At 35.8% G+C, this 13842-nt stretch overlaps 1 protein-coding gene across 3 annotated transcripts in view; it reads right to left on the bottom strand.

Moving 5' to 3' along the window:
- Positions 1-13842, bottom strand: part of cacna1g (calcium voltage-gated channel subunit alpha1 G) — a 362705-nt gene that overhangs the window by 164564 nt on the left and 184299 nt on the right. For all 3 annotated transcript variants that reach the window (XR_015504196.1, XR_015504197.1, XM_087276432.1), the window contains exons 6-8: positions 11539-11698; positions 5542-5833; positions 2343-2435 (exon numbers count right to left, since the gene is read on the bottom strand). Coding sequence is in view for 1 of the 3 variants with exons in the window: in XM_087276432.1 (XP_087132558.1) it covers positions 2343-2435; positions 5542-5833; positions 11539-11698 (545 nt within the window). In the remaining 2 variants the exon portion in view is untranslated. The remainder of the gene's footprint in view (positions 1-2342; positions 2436-5541; positions 5834-11538; positions 11699-13842) is intronic.

Here is a 13842-nt window from a genome sequence, read left to right as displayed (position 1 = left end):
TCCAGGAGTTGCGTAGAGTTCCAATCATCTCCGTATGTGGAAGATTCACATTCAATTTGAGCTGTGGATCTGTTTTAAACTTCTGCGACTAGGCTGTATGTGATACCTTTAATACATTTAGTTGAATTTAAGTTACATTGCATCTACATGCCAACTAATTCTCAATAGATTATAAGTAGACTGTTAGGTTGTGGCTAGGGTTAGGGTTAGTCCAAGATGACAAGTACTTGCAAAGCCTCTTATAATCAGTTAAATATCTGTTAAGTATCAGCAAATATTATGTAAACAGTCTACTAATACGCAAATGAGAAGTAATTGCCATGTAGTTGCAGTGCAACTTTTAGTCAACAAAATGTGCAACAGAGACCAATATTACCAAATGATGAAATGATGACAACTGTGTAACTGTTAAAGAGTTTTGTGATTTTTTTGACAATTAACTAGAATAAACAAATTATGATTCGTTGGGTATGATCGACGTGTGCAACTACATCCAGTATTTCTTTTTTCTTTTCCAAAAAGGTTTAAAGCTACAAAATACTTCCAGATGTTTAGCATAAAACTGCAAGCTACTTACAGAGAACACTTGATTTTCTTAATTAATCTCTAATAATCTTGAGGCACACCACTGTGACATCTGATCTAACAACAACAAAACTGAAATTCGGCATAACTGATATTTATATCAGATAGTGGTGGAAACCAGCATTAAGTTAGCAAGAGTATATGTTCTATTAAACAAAAAAATAATGTATGCTGCAGTATGTTGGAAAACCATTGATTTCAAGGTAAGGTTTTCCTGTTATGGATATCAATGGACAGGTTTTCCAAATATTTTTCAACATATTTTTTAGTGTTCAACAACAACAAAAATACTCAAACTGGTTTGGAACAAATCAAGGGAAAGTAAATGACAGAGTTTTCATTTTTGTGTGAACTATCTATTTAATGGACAGAAAATTTGATGTTATACAATTTAAGTTGATTAACGTTGAATTACTAACACTACTGCTTCCTTTTTTCCTTCCTCATCTTTTATGACGTTTACAGTCAAAGTCAGAATTATTGAACCCCCTGAATTGTTAACCCCCATTTATTGTTTTCCCCAATTTCTGTTTAACGGAGAGCAGATTTTTTCGACACATTTCCAAACATCATAGTTGTAATAACTCATTTCTAATAACTGATTTATTTTATCTTTGCCATGATGACAGTACATAATATTTGACTGGATATTTTTCAAGACACTTCTATACAGCTTAAAGTGGCATTTAAACAAGGTTAATTAGGTTAACTAGGCAGGGTAAGATAATTAGGCATGTTATTGTACGAATGATGGTTTGTTCTCTAGATAATTAAACAAAAATATTGCTTAAAGGGGCTAATAATTTTAACCTTATAATGACTATTTAAAAAAAACTAAAACTGCTTTTATTCTAGCCAAAAGAAAACAAATAAGAATTTCTCCAGAAGAAAATATATTATCAGACATACTGTGAAAAAAATCCTTGCTCTGTTAAACATCATTTTGGAAATATTTAAAAAAGAAAAAAAATTAAAGGGGGTTTAATAATTCTGATTTCAACTGTACATCCACCACATATACTGTAGTAGTAGCCTGACCTTCTTTCTCTCATTTGCATACAGTATATGGTGTAAACACAAACTCACAAATTACAAAAGCATGTCATTCCCGAAACATCTGTCTAAAATACAAATCATTTTTTAGACAGTTTTATATTACAGTTTTGTGACATACTTGTTCATTGCTTTTCTTTTTGGCTGAGTCCTTTTGTTAATCTGGGGTCGCCACAGCAGAATGAACTGCCAACTTATCCAGCAAGTTTTTACACAGCGGATGCCCTTCCAGCTGCATCCCATCTCTGGGAAACACGCACATGCACTTATTCACACTCATACACTACGGACAATTTAGTCTACCCAATTCATCTGTACCACATGTCTTTGGACTGTGGGGGAAATCGGAGCACCCGCAGATAATCCATGCAAACGCAGGGAGAACATGCAAACTCCACACAGAAACACCAACTGACCCAGCCGAGGCTCGAACCAGCGACCTTGCTGTGAGGTGACAGCACTACCTACTGCGCCACTGCGTCGCTGTGACATACTTGTTCATTGTTTTAATGTTGGTGATTGCAAACAAACATTACATAGTGGTGAATCTAAATCTGACTCTCTTGTGTTTGTCTAGTGAATTGTCTGGCAGAGTTACATCAGAGACCCCATAAGACAGTCTATCTGGTCAATGACAGTGATAGTCTAGATATCACTCTCATAAACATGTCCAGATCTGCCCTGCTCAGCCAAAAGCCACTCACTATTATCAGGAGGATGAAGTATATGAAATTGTAGAAGGAGTGAGCATCCATAACAAAGTACATGATGTCCACCCAGCCCTCCAGAGTAATAACCTACAGGAAAGAACAAAAGCAGAGGGATTCAATGGAGCTTATGAGGTTTATAGAGTTTATGAATACATTATTTTAATACAACACTATTTTAGAAAACCGACATCCACCTCAGGCATGGAAAAAAAAAATAAGAAAAACATTGGTAGGAGCCTACTTTTGAAACACTCACAAGCCGACCAAAAGCAGAAGTAATGCCTGATTATATGCTCCTGTGATCAGTTTTTGGTTCTGTACTCAAGCATGCATGATTAGGTCGACAGTACAGATATCTTATGCTCAGGGGAGACACCCTACCCAGCATGCACTCTTCCTTCCCTTTGATTAATCTGTCACAGATTAGGGAGAAACAGGGTAATGCAAAACCGGAAAGTAAAGGCATTTCTCTTGCTATTTACAGGGCAATTGGGTGTGCTTGCAGGATGATGGGCTGTCAGACAGCTAATTCATTTTTAGATGCTAAAAATTAAGCGGCTAACGACAGAACTGGCCCATTGCAGCAGGAAGATTAAGTCACCGGGCCGTTCCACAGTTTAGTACATGACAGCCTCTTTAATGTTTAATAGATTTCTATTTTGGTGTGTTGTAAACATATGAAAAAAAAAATGTAAGTTTAATTTAATTTGAGATTAAAATCGGTCAGCTCGAACTCTCAGATGCAGCAGTAGAATTAAAACCTTATCATCCATTTGTGATTAAAGAACACAAAAAAATTAATAAAGGCAGCTGATCCCAGCAATTGTCTTCATGCCAGACTTTAAAAAGGCTAATCCAAAATCCCAGGGCAAATCAGCTTTGTTATTTAAACACATTGTTAGCATATCGCTGAACAGTAAGGAAAGTCAGGTAAGGACATTTGAGTTCATGATAGTAAAATCAGTCTCAGTTTGGATTTATTAGGATTAACTACTGTGAAACTGTATATTTGATAGATACAAAAAATTTAAAAACTTTGCTTTTTGTATAAGTAGTATGGAAATGTAAAATGTACACTATTGTGCAAAACATAACAGGAAGAAAAAACAATTATTTATTTTCATATGAAAGTGAAACGTTAATGGATGTAATGGAAAGTATGCAATTTGGCTTTAAAAATAGTACTTTTCAGAATATTTTTGTTTAGATTTTTTTGTTGAAAATATAAGTATTTTTAAAATCTATTGTTTTATTAAAGTTTCTCAGTTACTCAGTCGCTTTGACACATTTCTCGGATCAGAATTTAAATTCTCAAAACTACTTGTCCAGTCTTCACATCGTGTCACTTGTGCACATCAAAAAAGCACTTCGTCATTCCTTTGAACAAGTTGCAAATGCTTTTGTACATCCATGTAAATGAAAATGTACAATTCTCTGATGTTATCAATTGCTTATGTCATGTTGGTCAAAATGTATTATTTTGGTCTCTGTTTGGTCTCTGTAGTCTCACCCCGACAACACTGAATCATTTGTTTATTGCTGAAGTAATTCATTTATTCATGCATTCATTTTGTTTTCAGCTTAGTCCTTTTATAAATCAGGGGTCGCCACATCGGAATGAACCAACACCATATCCAGCATATGTTTTACGAAACAAATGCGCTTCCAGCTGCAACCCATCACCAGGAAACATCCATAGTACACTACGAATTATTCAGCTTATTCAATTCAACCAGAGCACCCGGAGGAAACCCAAGCGAACATGGGGAGAACATGCAAACTCCACACAGAAACTGACCCAGTCTGGGCTCAAACCAGCCTTCTTGCCGTGAGGTGATCTTGCTACCCACTGCGCCACCGCCATCATAGTGCATTTTTCTATACATTTCCATTAGACTTGTTTTCTAAACAAGGTCTACAATTGGTACATTTTTCCCAAGTGAATCCTGACTTTTTCTAATGAAGGTCCATCTCAGAGGATCTCCAATATTTACATTTCTATGAGGCGAGTAAAGAAACAGATCCTGGATGTTTCTTATTTTTTTGTTTAATTAACCTTATTTTAACATTCAACAGCTCTCAAACAGAGCACTTCTGTGAGGTAGCTTGAACAATCAAGTAATAAATAATGTAAATTCTTAACTTTTTAACTTTAGTGCAACAATAAATATAAAAATAAAAATCTAATATACAAACAAATAGCACCTCGACTTAAAATACCCAGCAGGCAATTCCAAGTTTACATATCTCACAGTTTGCTATGGCAATGTTGTCGTCATGAACTTAATAACTTCACCAGACCCCAGACATACTCGTGCTTTCCAGTTCAAGCTGCTTGCGTGTTCTACTTTGCCAGCATTTAACCAATTGCGGCTCTGCTACAGAGTGATGCCATGCGCATTGTTATTTCTGTGTGAAGTCAAGAAAGAGGTCTACTGTAACTCTGTGCCACAACATAACTATAGATGTGTTAAAAAATAATGAGAATATATAAATATATATTTGAGTCCTGATAGGAAAGTAACTTCCGATTCCGATCTAGTCAGAACTGCGTGATCGGGCCCGATTTCTAGTCGCGTGATCAGATCTGCATATCCCTAATCAGAACATCCCTCCACAGTACACTGCTATATTGACTACTTGTCTTATCCACACACAATGACACAAAGACTTGTCAATCTGTCTGCACTGACATGTTCATTGACACAAAAAATGTAGTTTTGAGAGGTAAACTAAAGATTTTAAGCAAAAAAAAAAAAGAGATTTGCAGCTAATCCATGGTGTTTTGCTATTTGTTCGCAGTTATTTTGAGAAACGGAATTACTGTTTTGCAATTTTCATTTCTCATCTGATAAATGTGCCAAAGCACCTGAGAAAAATTGTAATAAGAGTTAAAATACTAATAAAATGGTAAACACGTGGTTCATTTTTTTCAAAATAATGGCAAGTAGTGACTTGTTGTACCTTAATGTAAAAATAGTACTGATTTCCAATGCTATCATGGATTAACTTTATGTTAGATAATGGCAAAGTAATCTAAATTTAAAAATAGCAACTAAACAACTAGATTACAAGCAATACTTCAACAAGATATGCATTCTTACATCCTCATTAAACTGCAACTGTAGGTGTTTTATAGGTCTTCACATAAGTCTTCACAGCATCAGCAATAAAAACAAGACAAATCACAGACCTGAAAGATGGCAATCCAGGCATATCCAATGTTATCAAAGTTTATGGCCCCCTTGAAGGGATTGGCCTCTCCGGCGGAGCAGTTGGTGTAATACTTGTTCCAGTTGACGCAGGTGGTGTTGTCTGTGCTATTGTAAGATGCCATGTCCAGCTGGCACTGCCGGCCCTCCTCATGGAGCGTGGGGACGGAGGTGCACAGACGCATGCCGTTCTCCCTTGGTTGGGAGCAGATAAACGGGTTTTCATCGTCGTTTTCTGTGTGGTAGTACTTGCGAAGTTCTAGGCTGGTAGGTCTGTACAAAGGATAACAAGATGAAACAAATTTTATAAGTGGAATTTGTTCTTAGACCAAGAGTGATAAATTATTTCTTCAAATAATAGTTTTCTCAAAAACCGAAAGCGTAATAATTTTTTATGATTCTGCAAACCCACTGACCTTCCAGAACAAACGATATGAGAAAGTTTGAAATTTATATTCCCATCCAATTACAATAAAATGAGAGTGAGAGTACAAAAATGGACTTACAAAGTTTTACAATAGAGCACTAAGTATAATAAACATAGTCCATACTACTATTATGCAATATATAAGTGTATATGTGTCTTCAATGATAACTTATTAGGTAAATTATAAGTCGATATGTAATAAATAAGTCTATATGAGTCTTCATAATAACTTATGATTAAAAATAAATATTTTCAGGATGGATAGATTCTGTAAAGTAAACTTACAGCAGTAATGAATTCCATTAAGTTGCTAGTTCTGTTGTTATAACGTAGATTACTGAGCTGCCATTACATAGTATTATAGTTTGAATGAATATTCGCAAACAACATGGCAAACTTGAATGTCTCCTAAATTAGTTTAAATAATAGTTTCTTGTAAGAATGGCATATGGACTCAACAAATCTGTAATTTTCTGTAAACTGTTGTGTCTACTTGACTTCTTTAATAATGCCCAAAATAATCACCTGTAATAGTCAGTAAATGTGTAAGTTCACCCTAAAATGATAAGCTATTATTTATTTATTAACCCCTAAAGCCATCAGAAATTAATGTAGATCCTTTTTTTCTACTATAGACCATGACATATTTTAACTAAAATTGTGGTCTTTGAGTTACACAAATGCAGGTCAATGGCTACCAGCAGTTATACACGCAAAACAAAATTAATTCCCATGCCTCCTGATGATATATTAAGATCCTATAAAATGAAACTATTAGTTTGAACAACTAGCTTCAACACCATCCTGTACATTCCATTCCATTCAAGGCATCTGAAAGCTATGCATGGTGGTCATTTTGTATAAACTATGGAATTTCTAGTAAGAAATTAGACTTAATATTTACCTATTTATCACCACAGCACTCTGTTTCAGATCATTAAACCATTATACATGCCAAGAATTCTATCTGAAATGTGTGAGATGCCTTCATGTATAAACCCAGCCTCTAAATTGACTTTTTAGCTAAAAATCTTTTTTGATTTTCTTCTGATGAAAAGTCGGTAATATTTTGGATGTCCTGAGGGTGAGTAAGAGCATAATTTCAAGATTTCAGTATGCTCCCTACACATTGCTTTGAATATAGTGTTATATGTACAGACTAGTGTTGTCAAAAACCTCAATATTATTGATACTGAAATATTTCAAATGTTAGCGTCTTGCTTTTTCTTAGTATCTGTATCAATACTGGCTTTGCTCTCTCACACCAGCACTCTCTCTTTTCACCAGCAGGGAGATGAATAATTAGTAATAATAATAATAATAATAATAATAAGATTTTAACACTTTTGCATCTTTTGTAATCATAAAATAAGATGAGATTGCACAATATTATATATTTTTTATGTATTATTATTTTATTTTATTTTATTTTTTTGCCTTTTGGACTCATCAAAAATGGTATCGAATATCAATATTTTTCAAGGTATCTTACCAAAATTGGAAATTCTAATATTGTGTCACTAGTACAGAGCAATTTTAAGTTTTATTTATTTATTTATTTATTTATTTATTTATTTATTTATTTATTTATTTATTGTCATTTCGCAGCTTGACAGCTTTTGTACACATCTGAAAGTTTAGCAAATAGCCACGATACATGCATATAAACTCATCTTTTAAGTTCTCTGTAAACTAAAATCTATGCAATGCATAGGCACACAGTGTGGGCAACTGATGCAAATGAGTCTAAATCAAGTGTGGCTGAGCAATAACTCAACCAATGAAGACCTCAGTTTTCACCGCTCAGTTTCAGCTTCTCCTAGCATTGAGCAAACACCCATTTAAGCATCAGTCAGGCTGCAGCGAGATCAGCGGTAACTATCTCCACAAGAAAAGCCATTGAGCAAGGCCTAGCTCTAATGACGTTTGGCTCTGACACTGGATAATTGGGCCGTCTGTCAACACAAATTCACCTCAGAGAGAAAGTGCCATGGTGAATTAGCTACACAAGTACCGTCAATTACCCATTGGGACAAATCCTAGCCTTCCAAAGAACCCTGCCCCTTGAAATATTTATTTCTTAAGAGCAATTTAACAGTTTAAGACCGACTTAATGTTATATAATCACTGCTGCAAGCCAATCTCTGTGAGGCAGTGGAATTCCTTCAGCACGCTGTGTTAGCCAGGCCGTGAATCCATGGGGTCTCATTCCTGCTCTCAGTGCTATGATAGCTGTGGGCTTTACAGTGCTAGAAAGTAAACACAATGAATTGAATCACTGTTGACAATTAGTAAAGCAAAAACCCAGAAATTTGATTGGGATCTCATTACTTGATTTTTTTATGCGTTTAATTTCATACACATTCCAAATCAGATTTTGAAATAGTTCATATGAAATAGTGAATTTGCTTTTAAGTGCAAAAGTGAATAAATTAAGTATTTAAAGTCACAAACACAACCTAAAAACTCTGCAATTGTCATGCTCATCTTGTCAGAGAAGCGCAGAGTAGTAAATCAGTAGTTAATCTACACTGAACACCAGAGGGCGCTCTTGTGCAGAAACTCCAAATAATGTATTTTATGAAGAAGAAACCCAGGAAATCCCCATACGCTTATTTCACGTGGCCGCCATTTTAAAGAACCAAAGCAAGGCTGGGGTGGGAAGAAACCCGGAAGTACAGGACACTGTAAACACTGTAAACATTGCAGCAACATGCTGTGTACTACAAACCTCCAGCTGTTGCCGAGATTTCAAAATGCTGAAATGGTGTAAAAATCACTTTAATATCATTCAGTAAGTTTATTTTAAACAATTAAAAGCAATTTAGCATCAAACAACATCATGATCTTAATGATACGCTTAAGTGTCCTCCTAGGCTTTAGTTCATGGCACCAGTTAAACATCGTGGAGATGCTTTCCTGCTTCAGCCTATGTAAGTTAACCTGGTGAGTGATAAAACACTGCAGTCCTCTGTAGCACACCATCGTGTTGTCTGTAATAGTGTTGTTCCGATACTGAAGTTTTAAAACCGTCTATTCCCCGCTAACTTGGAGGCGCTGCTGAGCGTGGATAACTCAACTGATCTTTACGGCCGCTTCACTCTCTAGTCTCCGCCTATCTGTGTTTGGTTCGCACTAAGTTTACTGCTCTTCACCCAGTGCAAACACAGACACAAGGAGACTGAAGAGCGAAGCAGCTGTGAAGATCTGCCAAGTCATCAAGCAGATTGCTCGCCTGTGTTTGGGCTCGGCAAACAGCGAAGGGTGAACTGATGACATTCTCGGCCAATCACATTAATTTATGTTGAACACAATGGCAAATCAGCGCTGTTTTCAGAAAGTCATCAACAGTGCCTTAAATATTAGCAGAAAATTTATGTTTTTTCTTTAAATTCAAAAAAAGTGAAAGAATTAGTTAATTAACTTAAGTTTGATAAATGGCATCTAAAACGTGTGTTTGGGAAAAAAAAAAAAAAAAAAACGTTAGCTAGCTAGTGCCATTCCCCTTAGCTGAAAATGAGGTCTGATATCCCTTTTATTTTCACCATTCATTCAGAACGGACCTTCGGGTCACCCGGAAGGCGGTGAAATGATAAAGTTGTGTCACTTTCAGCTACACATCATTCCTATGTAACTCCCAATGATACTTTCGGGTTTCTTCCCACCGCAGCCTCAATTTCGCTTTTAAAAATGACGGCCACGTGAAATCAGTCTATAGCATCAGCATGAGAATTACAGAGGGGTAATTACGCTTGATCCCCCCTAAAGGACATCAAAACAAGATGTATAGGGGGTCAGCCTATCAATACTGAGAGATAGTTCGCTCTGATCTGTATTTTAAATAATATATTGATTCTAAATATTGTTAATAATTAAAATAAAAAATCATATAAATATACATTTTACCACCCCTATAATGTTTCATGCTATTGTGTATGCATAGTCACACCAGTCTATGCAAGAAAAAAAATCATTCAGAGGTCAGAAACTAGCAGCACCGATAGACATCGTAAGTGTTGCCTTAAGGTGTTTGTTTGTATCTACATAGGCTATAGTCTGAAAGTAACATCAAATTAGATGCATAGTTTGTATAGTTTGTTGTGCAATAACATTTGTAACAGCTAATCAGAAGATAATGTAGCTCAAAATACTGTAGATTTCCCTCAAAACATGTCATGCCGTTCATGTCATGGCTGGAGTTTACTGGGAAGCTATGCAAACAGCTGTGATTATAACAGAACAGTTATCTTGACCTCATTTTTACATACTAAATAGATATAGATTTTGTGAACCATACCAGTGTATTACAGCTTTGAGTAGTACATGCTGATCCATATGAAAGCATGTGAGGCTTACTAGAAACAGCTCATGAAATCATCTTTAATTGATTGACAAGTTCTAATTTAAAGTAATCTAACACTATACACCAGCTATAACATTTACATTTACTATTTGCTTTGGCAACAAGCTGAAATAGTAACCATTTTTAAACAAGTTAGTAAAAAAAGGTAGGCCGTTTTTTTAAAATATGTATTTAAAAGTACCACATTTTTTGTGGGATTGTTTTTTTTTATTGATGTAAGTTAACTAGAACAACCATTTTTCAGTGAGTATTATTGATTAAGTTATTGCTGCACAATCACTGACCCTTTTAGAACCAAAGGAGGGTTATCAAACTTAAATTCAAATAAATGTGACTAAAATGTTGACTAGTGTAAAAGATTTTAAAGATTTTCAAAAAACCAGCTACTCTGTTGTTGATGCATGGTAACAGAAAGGATTTTAACATTTGCCTAAAATTGTAAATTTAATATATAAACAAATTAAAAAGCAAACCATTTATTAAAAGTTCATTTGCAAAATTTGCATATGCTTTTAAGTTTTTTTCCAACTAATTTCTAAAAATAATAGTTTTAATAACTCATTTCTAATAACTGATTTATTTTATCCTTGCCATGATGACAGTAAATAATATTCTACTGGATATTTTTCAAGACACTTCTATACAGATTAAAGTGACATTTGAAGGCTTAACTAGGTTAACTAGGTTAACTAGGCAGGTTATGGTAACTAGGCAAGCTATTGTATGATGATGGTTTGTTCTGTAGACTCGAAGAAAAAAAATCTAGCTTAAAGGGGGTAATAATTTTGACCTTAAAATGGTTTCAATAAAATAAAATCTTCTTTTATTCTAGCCGAAATAAAACAAATAAAAATTTTTCCAGAAGAAAAAATATTATTTGACATACTGTGAAAAATGGCTTGCTCTGTTAAACATCATTTGGGGAATATTTAAAAAAGAAAAAAAATTCAAAGGGGCAAATAATATTCTGACTTTAACTGTATATCAACAAAATAGCAAATAACAAAGCTATCTGTAGTCCTGTGCTTCAAAAAAAAAAAAAAAAATTCAGGAAAGTTGACAAAAGAGGGGCCAGTATAAATTAAAATGTGGTTCTCTCTCCTACTTATGATACAATCCACCAAAATATATCCTGACACCAGCTGTAAACAGTACATGTGATACAAAATCCCAAGCCATCACACTCACAGGGAGAAGTTTTCAGGTAAGAAGCAGCGGTTGCGGAGAAGCCCGGCCCACAGCTGAACTCCAACGATCCCAAAGATGAAGAAAACAAAGAAGCAAAGCAGCAGCACATTGCCCAGCATGGGGAGAGTGTCAAGTAGAAGCGTCACCAGGATTCTCATACCTGCAACACAATGAAAGAGCAGCTGAAGCATCATTTTACCCTTCACACACACAATAATAACACTGTAGTTATAATAAAAAGATACTGCCTCAAGCATATTGTTCTCGTAAAACACATTAAGTTATAGCACTATAATATACCGAACAAACTCAAGTTTATGGAGGCTCACTGTAAAACCTAAAGAATGAATGTTTATATGCGCCAGTAAAAAAAAATAAAAATCTTTGCTGATACCCAGGTTTTTCAGACACGGTTGCAGTGGCTTTTCCAATATATCTGCCCTCTGTCAAAGCACAATGCCAGCTGACTGGAGCATAAATGATGAAAATCATTTCCTGTTCAGGTTTTGGCGGGTAATTGGTGGAGCAGGGTAATCCAGCCGGTGCTCCCTGGCAGTCAGTGGGTGATAACTAACTGTGGCTGACTGTAATTTCCACATTTGGAGGAAGAGTGAGCAGCGATAAGCACTGAGGCATTAAGAGCAATGAATGACAATAGAGGGCCCGTGTCATCACATACAATGGCCCTCCGCTGTGTGGCTTTACAGTGCACGGTATAGTGCAGATTCTGCATTTCTTAAAGCCGACGTCTTCAAGAAGGGTTTCACCTCTCAAATTCAGGTTTCTCTAATGAAACGCTCTGATGGAAACACAGAATATTTTATGTCTTGCTAATTACAGTAGGAAACGCGCTGTCATTTTGTGAGCGCTTATCAGCGTATATTTATGTACTTGTAATTAGCGAATGGTGAGTTGAAACAAACAATCGAGGTCTCAGACATCAGAAATTCAGACTGTTTCCTCCAATTACGACGTGTTTCTTGTGGATAATCCAGTGCTTGGAGATTTGTGCACAGAAAATCACTTCCTAACTTCGGTCATTAGTGAGTCCAAATGCGCGTGGAGTTCACCCTAGCACAGCATCTCAGCTAAGCTTGCCAAGTCAGGGCTTAACAAGCATTGAATCAGTGACAGCGGCACAGATCCGTGTCCTTTACAAACTGAGAGGTAATTCCCCACAGGGATGTGTATTTCCTGGAGAAAAATCACCTTCAGGAATGTTGGTCCCTTAAGGCCTGACAAAATGAACGCAGGGTCATGCGAGTTTCCTCACAATTTGATAATGGACTGTCTGAGTTTGTGCTAACTTGAAGTTTGTTGAAGTCTGCGTGAACCGGAAGTTTCTACCAACTTTACTTTCAAGTTGTGAATTTTTATTTCAACATTCTTTTCTTCATTGCTTATTTGCAGCGCTTCTGTGATTTGAGAAGTGTAGTAAAGTATAATCTGCCAAAGCTGTTAAACTTTTCTGTGGATCATCTTGCCAAGACTAATTAATTGTCCACTTCAAGTATATAAATGTCCACTAACAAAGTAATTAGTGTCAATCTTGATTTCATAAGGACTTTAATGTTGCTCATGAACTTTTTTTGTGACTTTGTAGAATGTCACCAAAATATGTTTATACACTACACAAAACATCAGTCAAGATGCTCATGGCACTGCTCAGCTGATTGGCTAAGCGGCCAAAAAAATGAAATATATTAAACTGTGTGTATATTGTAATGAGATCTTGCACCAGCAGTGCAAATCAACGTTAAAATGAATTGTAAATCTAACAGGTACGCATTATTCTCGATTTATTTTTGGCATGTTTGCCTATACTGTATGATAGGACAGTGAGGAAAGGTACAGGAGATGCTGTTGGTGCAGTTGCTCTATACTGTGTGTCAGGGTACTGACCCCTAAGGCAACTATGTTCCTGGAGGACACAAGACTGCATGTTTTGGATATCTCCTTTAATTACAGGTTTTTTAGTCTCTACTTATGAGCTAATAATCTGAATCATTTGTGTTTGGTTAAGGAGACGTGGAGAATGTGCTGAGTTGGTCGTTGGTGGTAACATTTTTGGCTCCATACGCCGACAGAATGGATTTGAAATTAAATGAACTGCAGACTGTCAGCTTTAATTTTAGGGTATTTACATCTAAATGAAGTGAACGCTGTAGGAATTACAACAGTTTATATATGTTCCTCCCACTTGTTAAGTGTCCAAAAGTAATTGTACAATTGTCTTCTCAGCTGTTTCACACCCAGGTGTGTATTACTTCCTCATTACCTCAATTACAATTAGCAGATAAAAGA

The sequence above is a fragment of the Danio rerio genome, chromosome 12, assembly GCF_052040795.2.
Source record: "Danio rerio strain M-AB ecotype USA chromosome 12, GRCz13ab, whole genome shotgun sequence".
NCBI classification, from domain to species: Eukaryota; Metazoa; Chordata; class Actinopteri; order Cypriniformes; family Danionidae; genus Danio; species Danio rerio.
The sequence above is the reverse complement of the archived record's forward strand: the minus strand, read 5'-3'. Positions and strand labels throughout refer to the sequence as shown.